This window comes from Leptonychotes weddellii, chromosome 5 (genome assembly GCF_054177405.1).
Source record: "Leptonychotes weddellii isolate Sample4059 chromosome 5, ASM5417740v2, whole genome shotgun sequence".
In the NCBI taxonomy this organism is placed as follows: domain Eukaryota; kingdom Metazoa; phylum Chordata; class Mammalia; order Carnivora; family Phocidae; genus Leptonychotes; species Leptonychotes weddellii.
The window spans coordinates 44,944,085-44,958,676 of NC_138373.1; the positions used below are offsets into that span (position 1 = coordinate 44,944,085).

A 14,592-nucleotide genomic window follows, 5' to 3' on the forward strand; every position below is an offset into this window, starting at 1 on the left:
GTTAGCCTGGTGGTGGGTATTAAAGAGGGCACGTTCTGCATGGAGCACTGGGTGTTATGCACAAACAATGAATCGTGGAACACTTCATCTAAAACTAATGATGTAATGTAGGGGATTAACATAAGAATAAAAAAAAAGAAAAAAAATATTGTCTGGTTATTTAGGAAAGAATATTTCTGTAGGAGCCCAACTTAATTAATTCACTCATTTATAAATTGTTTGTTGATTGAAGGTGGTATAGCTATACAGCAGCCGGCGAGTCCTTGTGCTGCCCAAGGACTGTCACTGACAGTAGGTGGGAGAGAGTTCTAGAGGCTGGGAGGGCCAGAGAGAATTCCTGGAGGAGGAAGCCCTTTATGTGGATGGTTAAGATGAGTAAAGACAGTGTGAGCTTAAGGCTGAGATTCCTAACTCGGAGTTGACAAGTTTGTTGTAGGAGGTCCACAAACCTTCCACGATTGTGCGCCATATTTCATTGCCTATGTACAGGTGTATTATTATTTTACCTTGTGTAAGGGGTTTGTATCTTTACTGAGATTCTTAAAGGGATTATATGACCTGAAGAAGATTATGTACCACTGTTCCTAAGAATGGCACCTTTAATCCCCCAACACAAAGTTGAGCCCACCTCCACTTTTAAAATATCTCATCATTAAGCCTCCATCTCCACCTCTCACTCCTTGCTTCCTGTAATTTCCAAGAACACATCTCTGGTTGAAAGATAGGATATTGCAATTAGGAAAAAGGTAGTTTTGAAATCTGTCTCTGGTCGTTCTTATTAGTACACTATAAAGCTTTCAATCAGTGACTTGTCTTTTGTGCCATTTGAATTACCATAGCATGTGCCTTCAAAAATCCCACCTGGTAGGACACTGTAATGAAGAAATAAAAAACAGCAATTTGCTACTAAAAGAATTGGATTTTGTGCTATACAGTGTTCTTTCATAAACCTCAGGTGACAGAGATCATCAACACAAAGACACATTCTTAAAGAAACTTGTTCCTAAAGGATTCTTGGAAAAAGAAATACAGGTGCTTTGTTTAACTGCGAAATACCTAAAAGGTGGTTGGGGACTTTTTTCTTTCCTATTTTCTTTCTGTGTGTTGTACATTTTCAAATTTTAATGTTTTAAACAGAAAGCAGAGGCAGATATTTTGCATGCGTGTAAAATCACATTGAAAATAACCATTGAAATGTTTATGGGAATTAATGAGAAATGTGATTAGTCGATTGTAAATTTCTAAACAGGTGCATATACAGTATCTTCTTCACACATATGATATTATAATGCCTCGGTGTGTTGTGTTATGGTTTTATAAAACAAATTTTTATAATTTACTGAAATAAGCTAATCATACGTATCTTCTTTTTCTCCTCCAGAGAGACAACCACCGAGTTAGCGGGAAGTCTACCAAGGTGAGCAAGTTGGCTTTGCTTATTCTTTGCATGATTTCTGATGCACCTCAAAAGAGTGCTGTATCTTCTTGGAGAGGCCTTTGTAATTTTCTCTTCCTCACATCAGATTTTAAGACCTCATATTTCGCAATGTAAATGCCAAAAATTGTGTATGAGTCACATATAAGAGATGTAACCAAGAAGAAATGAGAGAAATGTCCATGTATGACTTAGAGAAATCATTCTCATTTTTTGAAAGTTATATCATGCATTTGGAGATGTATAAATATATATACATGAGCTATATTCTCTGCAGAAATCATAAACATGTTGCTTCCTTTATTCATGGGAATTAGCAAAATGAATTGTATTTTTCTTCAGTGTATCTACTATTGTGATTGCATTCAAGGACTTACAGAGTTATGAAAGAATTCCGAGCTTCCATGAAAGAACTTACATCATAGTTTTGATGACAATATGTTTGTATTTCTTATTGTCATTGAAATAAAAACTTAGTAATATTATCTCACCAGGAAAAGAAATCAATATATACATTGATCAGTGTGCCTTATATGTTTGATATTTTATGTCACTGTATGAAATAAGATATGATTAACAGGATGCATATTATAGACAACTAGCTATCAAAAATGATTACTACTATTTATTAGAAGAAAGAAAGAAAAGAAAAAAGGGAGTGACAGTATTTTAAGAGGTATTTTAGTGGGCATTGTAGGCAGCACTTAGCATCTTTCCTTAGTTTTTAAAAGTGCTCCATAACCACTTATGAATGAGTGAATAGGGCATAGGGTATTTCCTGGGAACTGTTGGAAATGAAAATGATGAGAATCTCAAGAACAAGAAAAAGAAGAGCCAGCAGAATGTGATAATGAACAGCACTAGGGAATAGGGAGAAAGTACATATCGTCACCATCTGCTCCAGGAGATAAGCACATTTGGTTGCTTTTTTTTATGTAAAGAAAATCTTTGCTTATAGGATCATGATTAATATTGCCAAAAAAAAAAAAAAAACTGTTTACTGTGATCCAAATATTTAAATTACTCTATGTCTTAATTCTTTGGATACTGTCCCAAGGAAACTTTTCAAGTCCGTGCCGGTTTGCAGGGTTCGAAGCAGATGTGTGTTCTGGTATGTGTGTCCCCACTGGGTTTGTCATTGTGCTTTCACTCTGGAGAAAGTTTGCTGTGAAGACCTAAGCATTTGTCATTTTCAGAGAAAGAGAGAGAGAGAGAGACTTGAACATGTTTATGGTGAGGAAGTTAATCCCAAAATAATGGAATGCAGAATGACTTTCAAACTTTTCTAGGACGGCTGAAGAGCAGACCACCCTCGTATTGTCAGATGAAACCCACATGGAGCTGTAATCACGCAGATAAAAATTATTCAGATGTCTGAGAGACCTGGTGTGCACCTTGAATTCTATTAAGTAGTGTTCTATTGTGAATACTAAGAGCCAATGCCCGTATTCACTGTGAACGGTCTTCCGTTGTAGCTGGTTTATTACTCGAGGGAGGATCTGATCCCTTCTGCAGTTTGGTGGGAGGTATTTTGGTAATGAGCCTACCTATTTTTTTTCATGGGTTGTTGCTATTCTAATGTTGCATCATGTTGAAAATAAACATGACAACAATCCCATCCTAACTGCAATTCACAGTCATTGTAATGCACAGCAATTAGGTTGTGAGAAATAATATGTCAGTTCTTCCTCAATTATGCTTCTTCTAATGTGGTCTCAGGTATCTTTTTACTTTCTCCAGGGCAGTGTGGGACCTATCCACTGACAATTATTTCTCTGCCTCGCATTAACATGAAATAATGTTAATAATGTTGGTGACGAATCCTTCCGCTGGTGGCAGACAATTTCTTTTGCTAGCACTTGTTTGTTTGTACGGTCTTGTAGAATTCAATCAGTCGTTCAGCTTCCAGCCCTCTATTGCACATTTCTCCAGCCTGTCACTGGCAAAGTGCAAATGAGCCCCGGAAAACCTTGGTGCTATTTGGAACAAGGCACCTGTAGTCATTCTGTTTGTTGGTCGGCTAATGATGAGTGGAACATGACACTTTGTGTTTTTTATCCTTTGAGTCCTAAAAACATGCTTATGCTTTGATGTCTAGGAAAAATGGAAAATTCAGGCAACTGCTAACTAGTGATATGTGGCTGGGAAGAAAGACGGTACCATTTGAAAGCAGTTTTATGGTTTGGTTTTCATTGGCTTTGACTATCTTGAAATTTTCTGAAAGGCCATTTACAAATATTGCACAGGGGTGGAGTATTTCAACTTTAATTGCTTTACATGGCATTAATTTAAAGTAGTTGGCCGCTGGTTGATAATATTCTGTGAAAATGTACAAATCATGTAGCAGTGGATTGTGTCTTGGTAGTTAAAAATGCTTTGAAGTTGAAATGAGATATGTGCACAAGGTGCTTGAACAGGTACCAGGTTTGTTTTTCGTTACTAACGATAGCCTAAATGTGTTTTTGAATTCTTGCCATTGCTGAAATTAAAGCCCAGTAATAATATGTCACCAGAAAAAATTAGATTATATGAGCAACATGCACTAAGCATTGTGATTACATTATAAATATTAAAACCAATGATCTTGTTGGGATTAAAACAAATATTTAAACTGGCTACACGTACTATTCATGCTGCCCTTTTTGTCTTGAAGTGTCCTGGAAATGGAATGTATGTTTCTAGCTCTTGAACTGTGAAAAATGATCATTTTCAGTCTCACAGGTGACTCCCCACTTTTATTTTGCTGTAGCAAAGAACAATTTAGCAATCTGAACAGTTGGTTGTTTTTTGTTTTGTTTTTTCCCATTACAAGCATGTCTTTCAAGATCTTTTTTAATGGTGAAAGGTGTTTAGTTTAGGTAGATGTGTTTTAATTAAATTATGGTAAAACCCCCAACTATTCAGATGGAAAGGAGGCACTAAATTAGTTATGGTCAGCTGGGGTTTTAATATAAATGATGCTTATACAGAGCTAGCCCTTGATTTTGGATAGCAGAGTACAGGTATAAACGAGATTTATATTAATGGAGGTTTTAGTATAATCACATACTACTGGTGGCTATTTTTGAAAAAGGGAGAGCATTTTAATTCTTTGCTGACACAGTTCACTTTCCTAATAGTATGGAAATAAAGTAGTATGGAAACTAAATAGTATGGAAAATAAAGCAATGGAATAGACCCTAGTAGAAGTAGCTGAAGTGCTACAATAGTTCTTATAGCACAACACCCAGAGGTCAGGATGCTCGTTGAGGATCACTGATAAACGAAGCTTAAGATAATTAAGTATGTAACTCAGAGGCCATGTTTTACGAGATTTTAGCTATTGGAGGCAGGGGCCGAAGGTGAAAGTCATGAAAGAAAAACTTGGACTTTTTTCTTATATTTTAATCCAACAACTTGACCTTTTGTCTGTGCCTTCTTTGAGGGGATTAGGGAATATAAATATTAAATATATTGTAACCGAGCCCCCGATTTCTAGGGTGCCAGCAAATGCCATAGGATTATTATTTGAGATCCTCTACCAAGAAGATAGAACTGCTTGTTTATGTGACTACCAGAGATAAAAGTCATTATATTACAATTTCGCCTATGGAATTTTGGTCTTCAATCGTTTCTCCTGTTCCATAGGTTGCCTTTTCATTTTGTTGATAGTTTCCTTTGCTGTTCAGAAGCTCTGTAATTTGATATATGGTCCCACTTGCTAATTTTTGCTTTCGTTGCCTCTTCTTTTGGTGTCACCAACATTTTTATCTTCTAATTTCTAAAGAAGATAGCATTTCATATTGAAGACAACAAGAAATATGAGATTCTTTTACTTACCAAAGCCCTCCACAGGGCACAGACATCTAACTTAAAACCCAGTGCCTATAACTGAGAAATATGGCCAATCAGAAATCTTAGTCTTTTTCTTCCATTACATGGAATCTGTTCAGTTCAAATTCCAAATAACAGGAGCAAATATTTGCAAATCATATATCTAATAAGGGCTTAATATCCAACATATATTAAGAACTCACACAAATCAATAGTCAAAATACAAACAATCCAATTAAAATCTGGGCAGAGGACCTGAGTAGATGTTTTTCCAAAGTAGACATACAGATGGCCAATATGTACATGAAAAAGTGCTCAGCATCACTAATCATCAGGGAAATGCAAATCAAGACCACAATGAGATATCTCCTCACACCTGTTGGAATGGCTCTCATCAAAAAGACCAGGGATAACTAATGTTGGTGAGCATGTGGAGAAAAGAGAACCCTTGTGAACTACAAGTGGGAATGTAAATTGATGTAGCCACTGTGGAGTATGGAGTTTCCCCTAACAATTAAAGATAGAACTACCATATGATTCAGCAGTCTCATTTCTGAGTATAAATGAAAACAGGATCTCAGAAAAATACCTACACTCCAGTGTTCAGTGTAGCTTTATTCAAAATAGGCAAGATATGGAAACAACCTAAATGTCAACAGATGAATGGATAAAGAAGATGTGTCTATATACATATGTACATACATACACACATTAGAATATTATTTATCCATGAGAAAGAAGGAGTTCTGCCATTTGCAACATGAATGGATGTGCAGGACCTTATGTTAAGTGAAATAGGCCAGACAGAGAAAGACAAGTACTGCATGGTATGCCTTATTTGTGGACTCTAAAAAAACAAAACAAATGAATAAACGAAACAATCAAACTCAAAGAAACAGAGAGTAGAAAATTGTTTTCCAGGGGCTGGGGAGTGAGGGAAGTAGGGAAAAAAAAATATTGGTATTTCCAGGCCAACCTCTTACTAAGTAATCTGGAACTGATGAACATTTCCTGTCTTTATAATCCCTAAGAAAGAATAATTCCCCCAACTTTCCTGGACCCAAGTCTGGTGCAGTTAAACATTTACAAAATCTATCATTTATTCATTAATTCAGCAAAGGCACATCAAGTACTATATGCCAAGGATAGTTGTAGGCCCTTTGGTAGAAAACAAACAGAACATTATCTCTTCCCTTGAGTAGTTTAGTCTGGTGTAGCAGGCACAGCTCATCAGAGTGCTGGGTGGAAAGTGTTTAATGCCATAAGATAGATAAGACAACTTAGATAAGCAAACAAAGGGCACTAAGGGCTTTCAGCAACAAGATGAGCCACTTCTGATTGGAGGAAACAGGACTGCATCATGAATCAACCTGAGCATGATTTGAGAAGATGGGTCAGAATGAAGCATGTGTCAGTGGAGAGGGCTGTGTACTCCACACAGAGGGAAAGTCATCAGAGAGGCCCAGGGATGGTATGCAGAGAACAGGAAGTGATACCATATTGTTGGATCGTGTGCAGAGGTGGGAAGAGGAGCTTAGGGGATGACTGGTTGATGTGAAGAGTTTAGACCCCAGTCTGAGGAGCTGTTATTCTCTTTGATACTGTTCATCCAGAGAACGTGCTAAACTGTTTTTAAAGAGCAATCTGGGCAAATTAATAGGATGGATTTGGGGAAAGAAAAGGAGTTAAAATTCTGCACATAGGACACCATTATACCCCCATACCTTACAATCCCCAGAACCTTCCCTCTCAGATTCACTACCCAGCTAACAATAAAAAGAAGCCACACATCTTAGATGCCATTTCTTCTATGAAGGCTTCTTTGTCCTGAAAGGTTTTATGCTTTTTCTGTTAATTTCCAAAGCCCCAGGTGCTAACTCCTCTCCTAGCATTGTGTTACCTGATACTGCAGTTTAATGGAGGACTTTTACACCTTCTCCACTAAGTAGAAACCATTATTTTTTTTATTTTTTATTGTTATGTTAATCACCATACATTACATCATTAGTTTTTGATGTAGTGTTCCATGATTCATTGTTTGTGCATAACACCCAGTGCTCTATGCAGAAAGTGCCCTCTTTAATACGCATCACCAGGCTAACCCATCCTCCCACCCCCCTCCCCTCTAGAACCCTCAGTTTGTTTTTCAGAGTCCATCATCTCTCATGGAGTAGAAACCATTATTATTCATTATTTATCCTCAGTGCCTAGCAGTGCCTGAATATGTTAGGCCCCCAAAAAAATATTTATATTAGTCTTTGACCATCTGAGGGCATAAAAGTTTGAATTAGAAAGTATCTTAGTCAGCTCTGGCTGCTATAACAAAACACCATACCATAGCGTAGACTGATAGCTTAAACAACATTTACTCTTCAGGGTTCTGGAAGCTGGGAGGTCCAAGATCAAGGTGCTGGCCAATTCAGTATTCAGTGTCTGGGTGAGGACCTGACCCCTGGTTTGCAGATGGCTGCCTTCTTGCCATATCCTCTTGTGGCTGGGAGTGGGGGGAGAGAGAAAGCTCTCCGGTGTCTCTTCTGAGGGTTCTAATCCCAACATCTGGACCCCACCCTCATGACCTCATCTAAATCTGATTACCTTTGAAAGTCCTCACCTCCTAATTCCATCACATTAGGGGTTAGGGCTTCAACATACTAGATTTGGGGACATAGAGGTAGTAGGAAGTGGGGGGGAAGAAGCCTTCACCCAGAGAACCAGTGGTAGACCAGATGTGTGATTTCTGCCTTTTCTCACCTTCACATGCTATTCACTGCTTTATATACTTGGCACCCAGAAACATTCATCTTAATAGCTGAAAAATTACTAACCTAAATTTGACTGTTACTACTAGGCTGTTTGGAGCTGTTGCTGTTGAGTATGTGTTAGCATAGAGCTTAGAAGATTGGGCTTTAGATATGCTTGAATCTTGTGTCTGCTATTTCTTTTTTTTTTTTTTAAAGATTTTATTTATTTATTTGACAGAGACACAGCGAGAGAGGGAACACAAGCAGGGGGAGTGGGAGAGGGAGAAGCAGGCTTCCCGCCGAGCAGGGAGCCTGATGCGGGACTCGATCCTGGGACTCCAGGATCATGACCTGAGCCGAAGGCAGACGCTTAACGACTGAGCCACCCAGGCGCCCCTGCTATTTCTTAATTGAGTGACCTTGAGCAGATTAGTTAATATCTGTCTCAGTTTTTCATTTGTAAATTTGGAGAAATTATGATACCTGCATCAGAGTGTCAGTGGGAGAAGATAAAGCATAGAATAAGTTTAGCTCAGTGTCTGGCACACAGTAAGTAATCAATACATGGTACCTATTATAGTGGTCCATTCAAAGATGGATTTATGCTAATTATTTTCACCAACATTTGAGCACTGTCCATATCTAAGACAAGGTCCCTTTTGTATTGTAAAAAGCAGCCTAGTGAAGTGGTTTTTCCCATTTGCTGTGGAGCCAAACTCCAGCACGCGTTCAAATTACAGTTCGGCCACTTACTAGTTCTGTGATCGTGGATGAGTGTCTTCACCTCTATGTGCCTCATGTTCTCTCTCTGAAAAATGGGGATGCTAATAAGACCAATTGTTCTGAGAATAAAATGAAGTGATATAAGTAAAGTGTTCAACACAGTGTTTACTTTGTTATTTTATTATAAAGAAATTAGAGTTCCATGCTGGTTGAAATTTGAGGTGGGGAATGAAGGAGTAGCAGCAAGCTAGAGGCCATACCCACCTCTAATTCATATCTTAATTATTCAGTGGTGGAGGTTTTTGCCTTGCTATGAATGATTATTGAAAAATAATAAAGCAAAATGCCCCAAATGTTAAATAAAAAATTCCATTGACCTTGCTATCCTGCATGAAAATGATTACGCAAAGAAAGTATATATGCAGATACTGCCCATCCAACATGGGCAGCTCTCTCAGAAACTTGACTTTCATTACCTCTCTAAATTACCTAAATCAAAACATTTCATTCTTTGTAGATGTATATGAGTCCGTAGTGACTGAATTAAATTACACTTGTTTTATAATATAGTGTTCTGATGTGTAACAGACTATCAAAAGAACGATCTTTACAAGGAAAACTTTAGAATATGGTTAAGTTACTCACTGCATGACCTATTTAAACAGCTCAGATTCTTCTTGTTGTAGACTGCATAATTAAATTTTAAATGGAACATGATAAAGAAATTATACTGGTGATCTCCAGAGATTTTGATACCCTATTTGGCTCTTTATAAGAGTATAGCAAAGGCATACTTTAAAATTTAATAAAGGCCTGCCCTAATTTTTTTCCTTTTAGATTTTCCTTATCTGCTCTGTATTTCAAAGCTATGTTATATTATCCACAGTGTTACCTGAAATAAATGATCAAAATAAAAATTCTTAAAAACGCATTTATCCCAATTTGAGAATTCCATTATTTGCACACGAGAGCTTTTGTGTATCTGTTAAACTCTTCAAGAGAAAACCTGCCGTTTCCTGAATTTGTCACCATAGAGAATTGGAGCTTCATTCATTCTGTTTGTGGAAGCATCCATATCTTCAGAGCTTCTAGAGCAAAGGAGTAGAAAATGGTTTCCATGGAAGATATAATTCTGCAATTAGAATTCCTTACTTGCTATGTCAGAGTTGCACTTCTTGAGAACACTGAAGGGAAAACACACACGCGCGCGCGCACGCGCGCACACACACACATGCACACACACACAGAGCCTGTAGGAAGGCAAGCCAGAGCAGAATAAGGAGAATTCCTGACTCCAGCATTCAAAGAGCTATTGTAGCCTCTTGGATAATTTTGTTTCCTAATCTCCCATCGTTCATTTTCTTTTGCATTTAAAGGGACACTGCCAAGATAAGATTATACGTTAAATACAATTTTCTCATATTTACTTAATACCACTTTGTTGTAGAAAATATACTCATGGGGAGAAAAAGCTGTTCTGGCTTCCCTGAAGGGTTCCTGATTTTGCTGTCCACCGAGCTTTGACAAAACACCAGGTGGGAGAGTTTCTGTCCCTGTTCAGGGCTGGTTTGGTTTTTATACCTTCGGAAACACTTGCCTCCACTGAGGTTTGGGATTTTCAAGCTACCAGTATTATATAAATTAATAAAATTCACTTTTATGTATATATACATATTTTTAAACCTTACGAACCTTTCTTTTCGGATGAGGTTTTGTAAATGTTCTTGTTATGGATTTCCCTTTTCCTTCTTTCTGGCAAAAATACAGATTCCCTTTTGGGTCCAAACCACTCAAGCATCCTCTGTTGTTTTCATTTTTCAAATAAGCAACATTAAACTCACATAACACTATATAAAACCAAACTGGAGCAGTGACACAAGCCAACAGAGAAAATAAATTCACCATTTAGCCAGACTATTCATCCTTAACCCTCTGCTTGTTATGCTTTTTGTGGGGGAGGGAGGATGTAACTTTAAGGAGTAATGCTGAGCTACATAAGGGATTCTAAAGAGAACTCCATATGGGGAGCACGAGTATCCAGTGAATAAGTAGAACTTCTACTTTACCACTATAATACAACATTCGAGACCCTTCCTCACCCAGATTCAGACCAATGGAACTAGCATCTACAAGAGTGACATCTGGTGGCTCATAATTCATTATAGTGCACCAAGTTCCCCTCCTAAGGTAAAGGGACATCATTCCCAAATTAGGCTTTAAGTGAAATAGGTTTCTGTGGATAATTCACCATTAAAAAAATATTTAATGAATAATGAAGATGATTTTTGACATATAAATAGTGAAATTTTAAAATGACTGTTGGTATTAACAATATCATTATTACTAGCTGCATCATTGACTACCCCTATGAACAAGGAAATTTATGAGGTCCTATGGAGGTTGCAAGGTACTATGATCCCTGCCTTTAAGAACCAAAAGATTCTAAAGGTGGAAATGTGAATTATAATAGGAGAAAGTATGCTCTTCCTTAGATTCCAGTCCCTAGCACAGAGTCTATCACATGAGAAGTCAGGAACATTTTTATTGAATACATTAAGTATTATGTAAATTGACCAAATACTGAAGTTCAGAAGGGAGAAAGAACATTTTTGGTGTGACAATTGAAAAATATCATGGTGGAGGATATAGATCTTCTAGGAAAAGAAACAGCAGTAACAAAACAAAGAGCAAAAAATATGGAGTGTCCTGAAATGAAGATTGAGCCGGTTTCAACCAGATGGTTTGTTGAGACAATAGTAAATTAGGGTACTAGAGAAGCAGGTAGAAGCCAGTTTGCAAGCTTTAAAATGGTCGGAAGAGTTTTCCTTTTGGTTTGCTTTATTTTCAGTAGGCTGTTGGAGGCATTTGAGCAGGATGAATATATGATTCAGAGTGTGTTTGTAAGGTAACCTGATGGTGTCCTGCAAAATGTATCATAATGGGAAGAGCTCCACCAGCCCACGAACTCCCTGAGGACTAAGACCATGTCCATTTTGCTCCCCTTTTTATCCTCAAACCCCTAACTCAGTGGCTACAGCACATAGTAGGGGCTCAAATATGCACCAAATCAATTACTGAGTAAATGGGAGATGAGTTTTCTAAATAGCTCAAATGAGGGTAATAAATGCATGAATTAGACTGGGCTCCATGGAAAGAAAAAAGCAATGGTAGATTACAGAAAATATTGGGAAAAACAAATCAATATGATTTGCTTAAACACGGGCAATGAAGGAGAGAGCAGTCCAAATGATTATCAGGTTTCCAGTTTGGGAATGTCATGGTATCACCCACAAAACCCAGGGAGGTCTGGAGGAAGAATTTGCTGGGAAATGTGGGGTTACAAAGAGGGTTGTTTTCTATTGAGTTTGAGATCAGGCCAGATATCTAGATGAACGTTTCTGGTGGTCTTGGGAGTTGTTTGCGTGAAAGTTTTGTTGTCATTTCATATACACAAATGGGTTTTGCAGTTGTCTTTCATAGTGGTGTCCCTTGCCAAATTAGGGAAGATGCAAATTTGATAGGGAGTCCTCGAGGACAAGTAATGTTGCAGCAGAGATAAGTGTAATACTTAAATGGTTTCTAGTTCATTCTGGCAACTTCTCAGGGGAATAAAGCAAAGAGTCCTCTGGAGTGCCTTACATATTCAACTATGCTTTCCTTTTAAACACCCACCTTAACTGCTAACATTCACTGCAAAAATTTGGTACGTGACATTGTTAGAGGGGTTCGGTTGACAACGGAGTGGTGTATGCCACCTTCTCTCATTTGGCCTTGGCCTGGTACTGCTTGGCTAATTCCATCATGACTGGAGTTTTATCTTTTCTGGGTTCTTGCCTGAAGCTCCGGCAGCTGACAGTGTTCAGCTGAGAAAATTCTGTCCAAGTTCAACTTCCATGATGCAAGAGTTTCTCTTTAATATCCCGGTGAATTGAAACCCAAAAGTAGTGCAACGTTTTAGCTGTTTATTTCATAACCTCACTGTGGCACTGCCTAAACATTATAAATTACAATTTCCTGTAAAAGAGCAGAGATTAGTTTGGGGATGCTTCCGGACAACTTTCAGTATAACAGTTAAGGGAAAATCGGTCCCAAAGAAGCTACCTGGTAGCTTGGAGCCCAGGGGTTGTTGAACCATGTAGATTTTAAATTTTGCTTGTCAGTGTGTGTGGCCATTCAAACATCGTACGCGGATGCTTGTGTCGAATAAAACATTATGTTCCTGTTCTAGCTACAGTAAAGGACAGGGCAGTAGTCCCCCATCTCCATGGTTTCACTTTCCATGGTTTTAGGTACTCGTAGTCAACCACATCCAGAAGCAGATGAGCTTCCTTCTGACATAGTCAGAAGGGCAATTGTAGCCTGACAGTGTCATGCCTATATCATTGACCTCGCTTCAGCTCATCACGTTGGCATTTTATCATCTCATATCATCACAAAAAGAGTTAGGGTTGAGTACAGTAGAATACAATATTTTGAGAGACCACATCCACAGAACTTTTATTATGGTATCTTGTTATAATTATTCTATTTTATTGTTAGTTATTGTTGTTCATCTCTTACTGTGCCTGGTGTATGAATGAAACTTCACCATAGGTGTGTTTGTATAGGAAAAAAAAACACAGTGTATATAGGGTTCAGTTCTAGCCAAGGTTTCAGGCATCCACTGGGGATCCTGGAATGTGTCTCCTGTGGATAAGGGGCAGGGGGGGCAGCGGGTGGACTGCATTACTTTAGAGTTGGGAAGTGAGACCCCATGAAAGAACCAAGGTCTGGAGTGCACGATGAAGTCAGAGTGGGTGCCATGATTTCTCAGCCCAGTGAGTGCCGAGAGTGCTGACATACTTCACTCTTCTCTCTTCCTCTCCACCTCCGGCTGGATTCTCTCCCTTCTCTGATACATGTGTGCAGTGTACTTCACTCTCGGAAAGTAGAAAGAAGCAGTAAGACCTTTAGAAGAAGCAAGGGTGAAGAAATGGTTACTCTCAATACAAAAATAAATTCTTCACAAATAAATGTTTTTCCTTAAAAAAAAAAAAAGTTACTCAGTGGAACAATAATCCCATTTTAATGTAAAAATTGCCCCAAGATCACAAAGAAATCTGCACAAGAATTATGAAAATATCCTTGTGTTAACATGAACGTTCTCCCCCCCAACTATATACCTCTGCCCTGTTGCTTTTTTGTATGTTGAATGATAGGACTTTAGAGCTAGACGGAGCTTATTCTGTGTCATTTCCTTGTTTAACAGATGAATAGACTGAGCTTCAGAGAGTCAAAAGGAAGTTCTCTCGACCACCCAATTCAGGCTTGCTGGTCAAGCTGATACTTGCTTGGTGTGGATGAAGTCCCGTTATCATTAGGGCTTGTGTGGGGGGCCATAGGCCTAGAAACCCCTTTACTTTCTGATTGTCTGGACCTCCCTCCCCCCACACTTCTCTGATAACTTCTGCCCCACTCCCCTCCTGGCCCTGAGGACAAAAACTTCGTTTTCAGTTGTTTCCATTTATACCGTATTATATCATGTTGTACCACAGTGCTTCTCCAATTTGAGTGCACGTGTACATCACCAGAGGGTTTTATTGAAATGCATATTCTGATTCAGTTGGCCATGGTGAAACCTGACCTTCTGCATTTCTAGCGAGTTTCCATGGGAGTTCTAAGGATTCCCGTCCTCGGGCCACCAGGTCAGCAACAAGGGGCCACGGAAACCACCAAGATGCAACAGTCACTTACCAAATTCTAATCCAAGCCTTCAGGAATTGATGCTTTTATTCATACTATTCTACCTATCTCTGGTTGGCTTGTCACTATTTACTATTTGAGAAGACGTCACCACTGCAGTAGTAATTTCTTTTCAAACTCTGAGTAACTATAAAACCA

General features: G+C 38.5%; 1 protein-coding gene across 2 annotated transcripts in view; it reads left to right on the top strand.

The window, feature by feature from the left end:
- The window catches only part of CELF2 (CUGBP Elav-like family member 2), a 604,346-nt gene that overhangs the window by 214,746 nt on the left and 375,008 nt on the right, over positions 1–14,592 (top strand). For both annotated transcript variants that reach the window (XM_081820569.1, XM_081820561.1), the window contains exon 2: positions 1,382–1,417. Coding sequence is in view for 1 of the 2 variants with exons in the window: in XM_081820561.1 (XP_081676687.1) it covers positions 1,382–1,417 (36 nt within the window). In the remaining variant the exon portion in view is untranslated. The remainder of the gene's footprint in view (positions 1–1,381; positions 1,418–14,592) is intronic.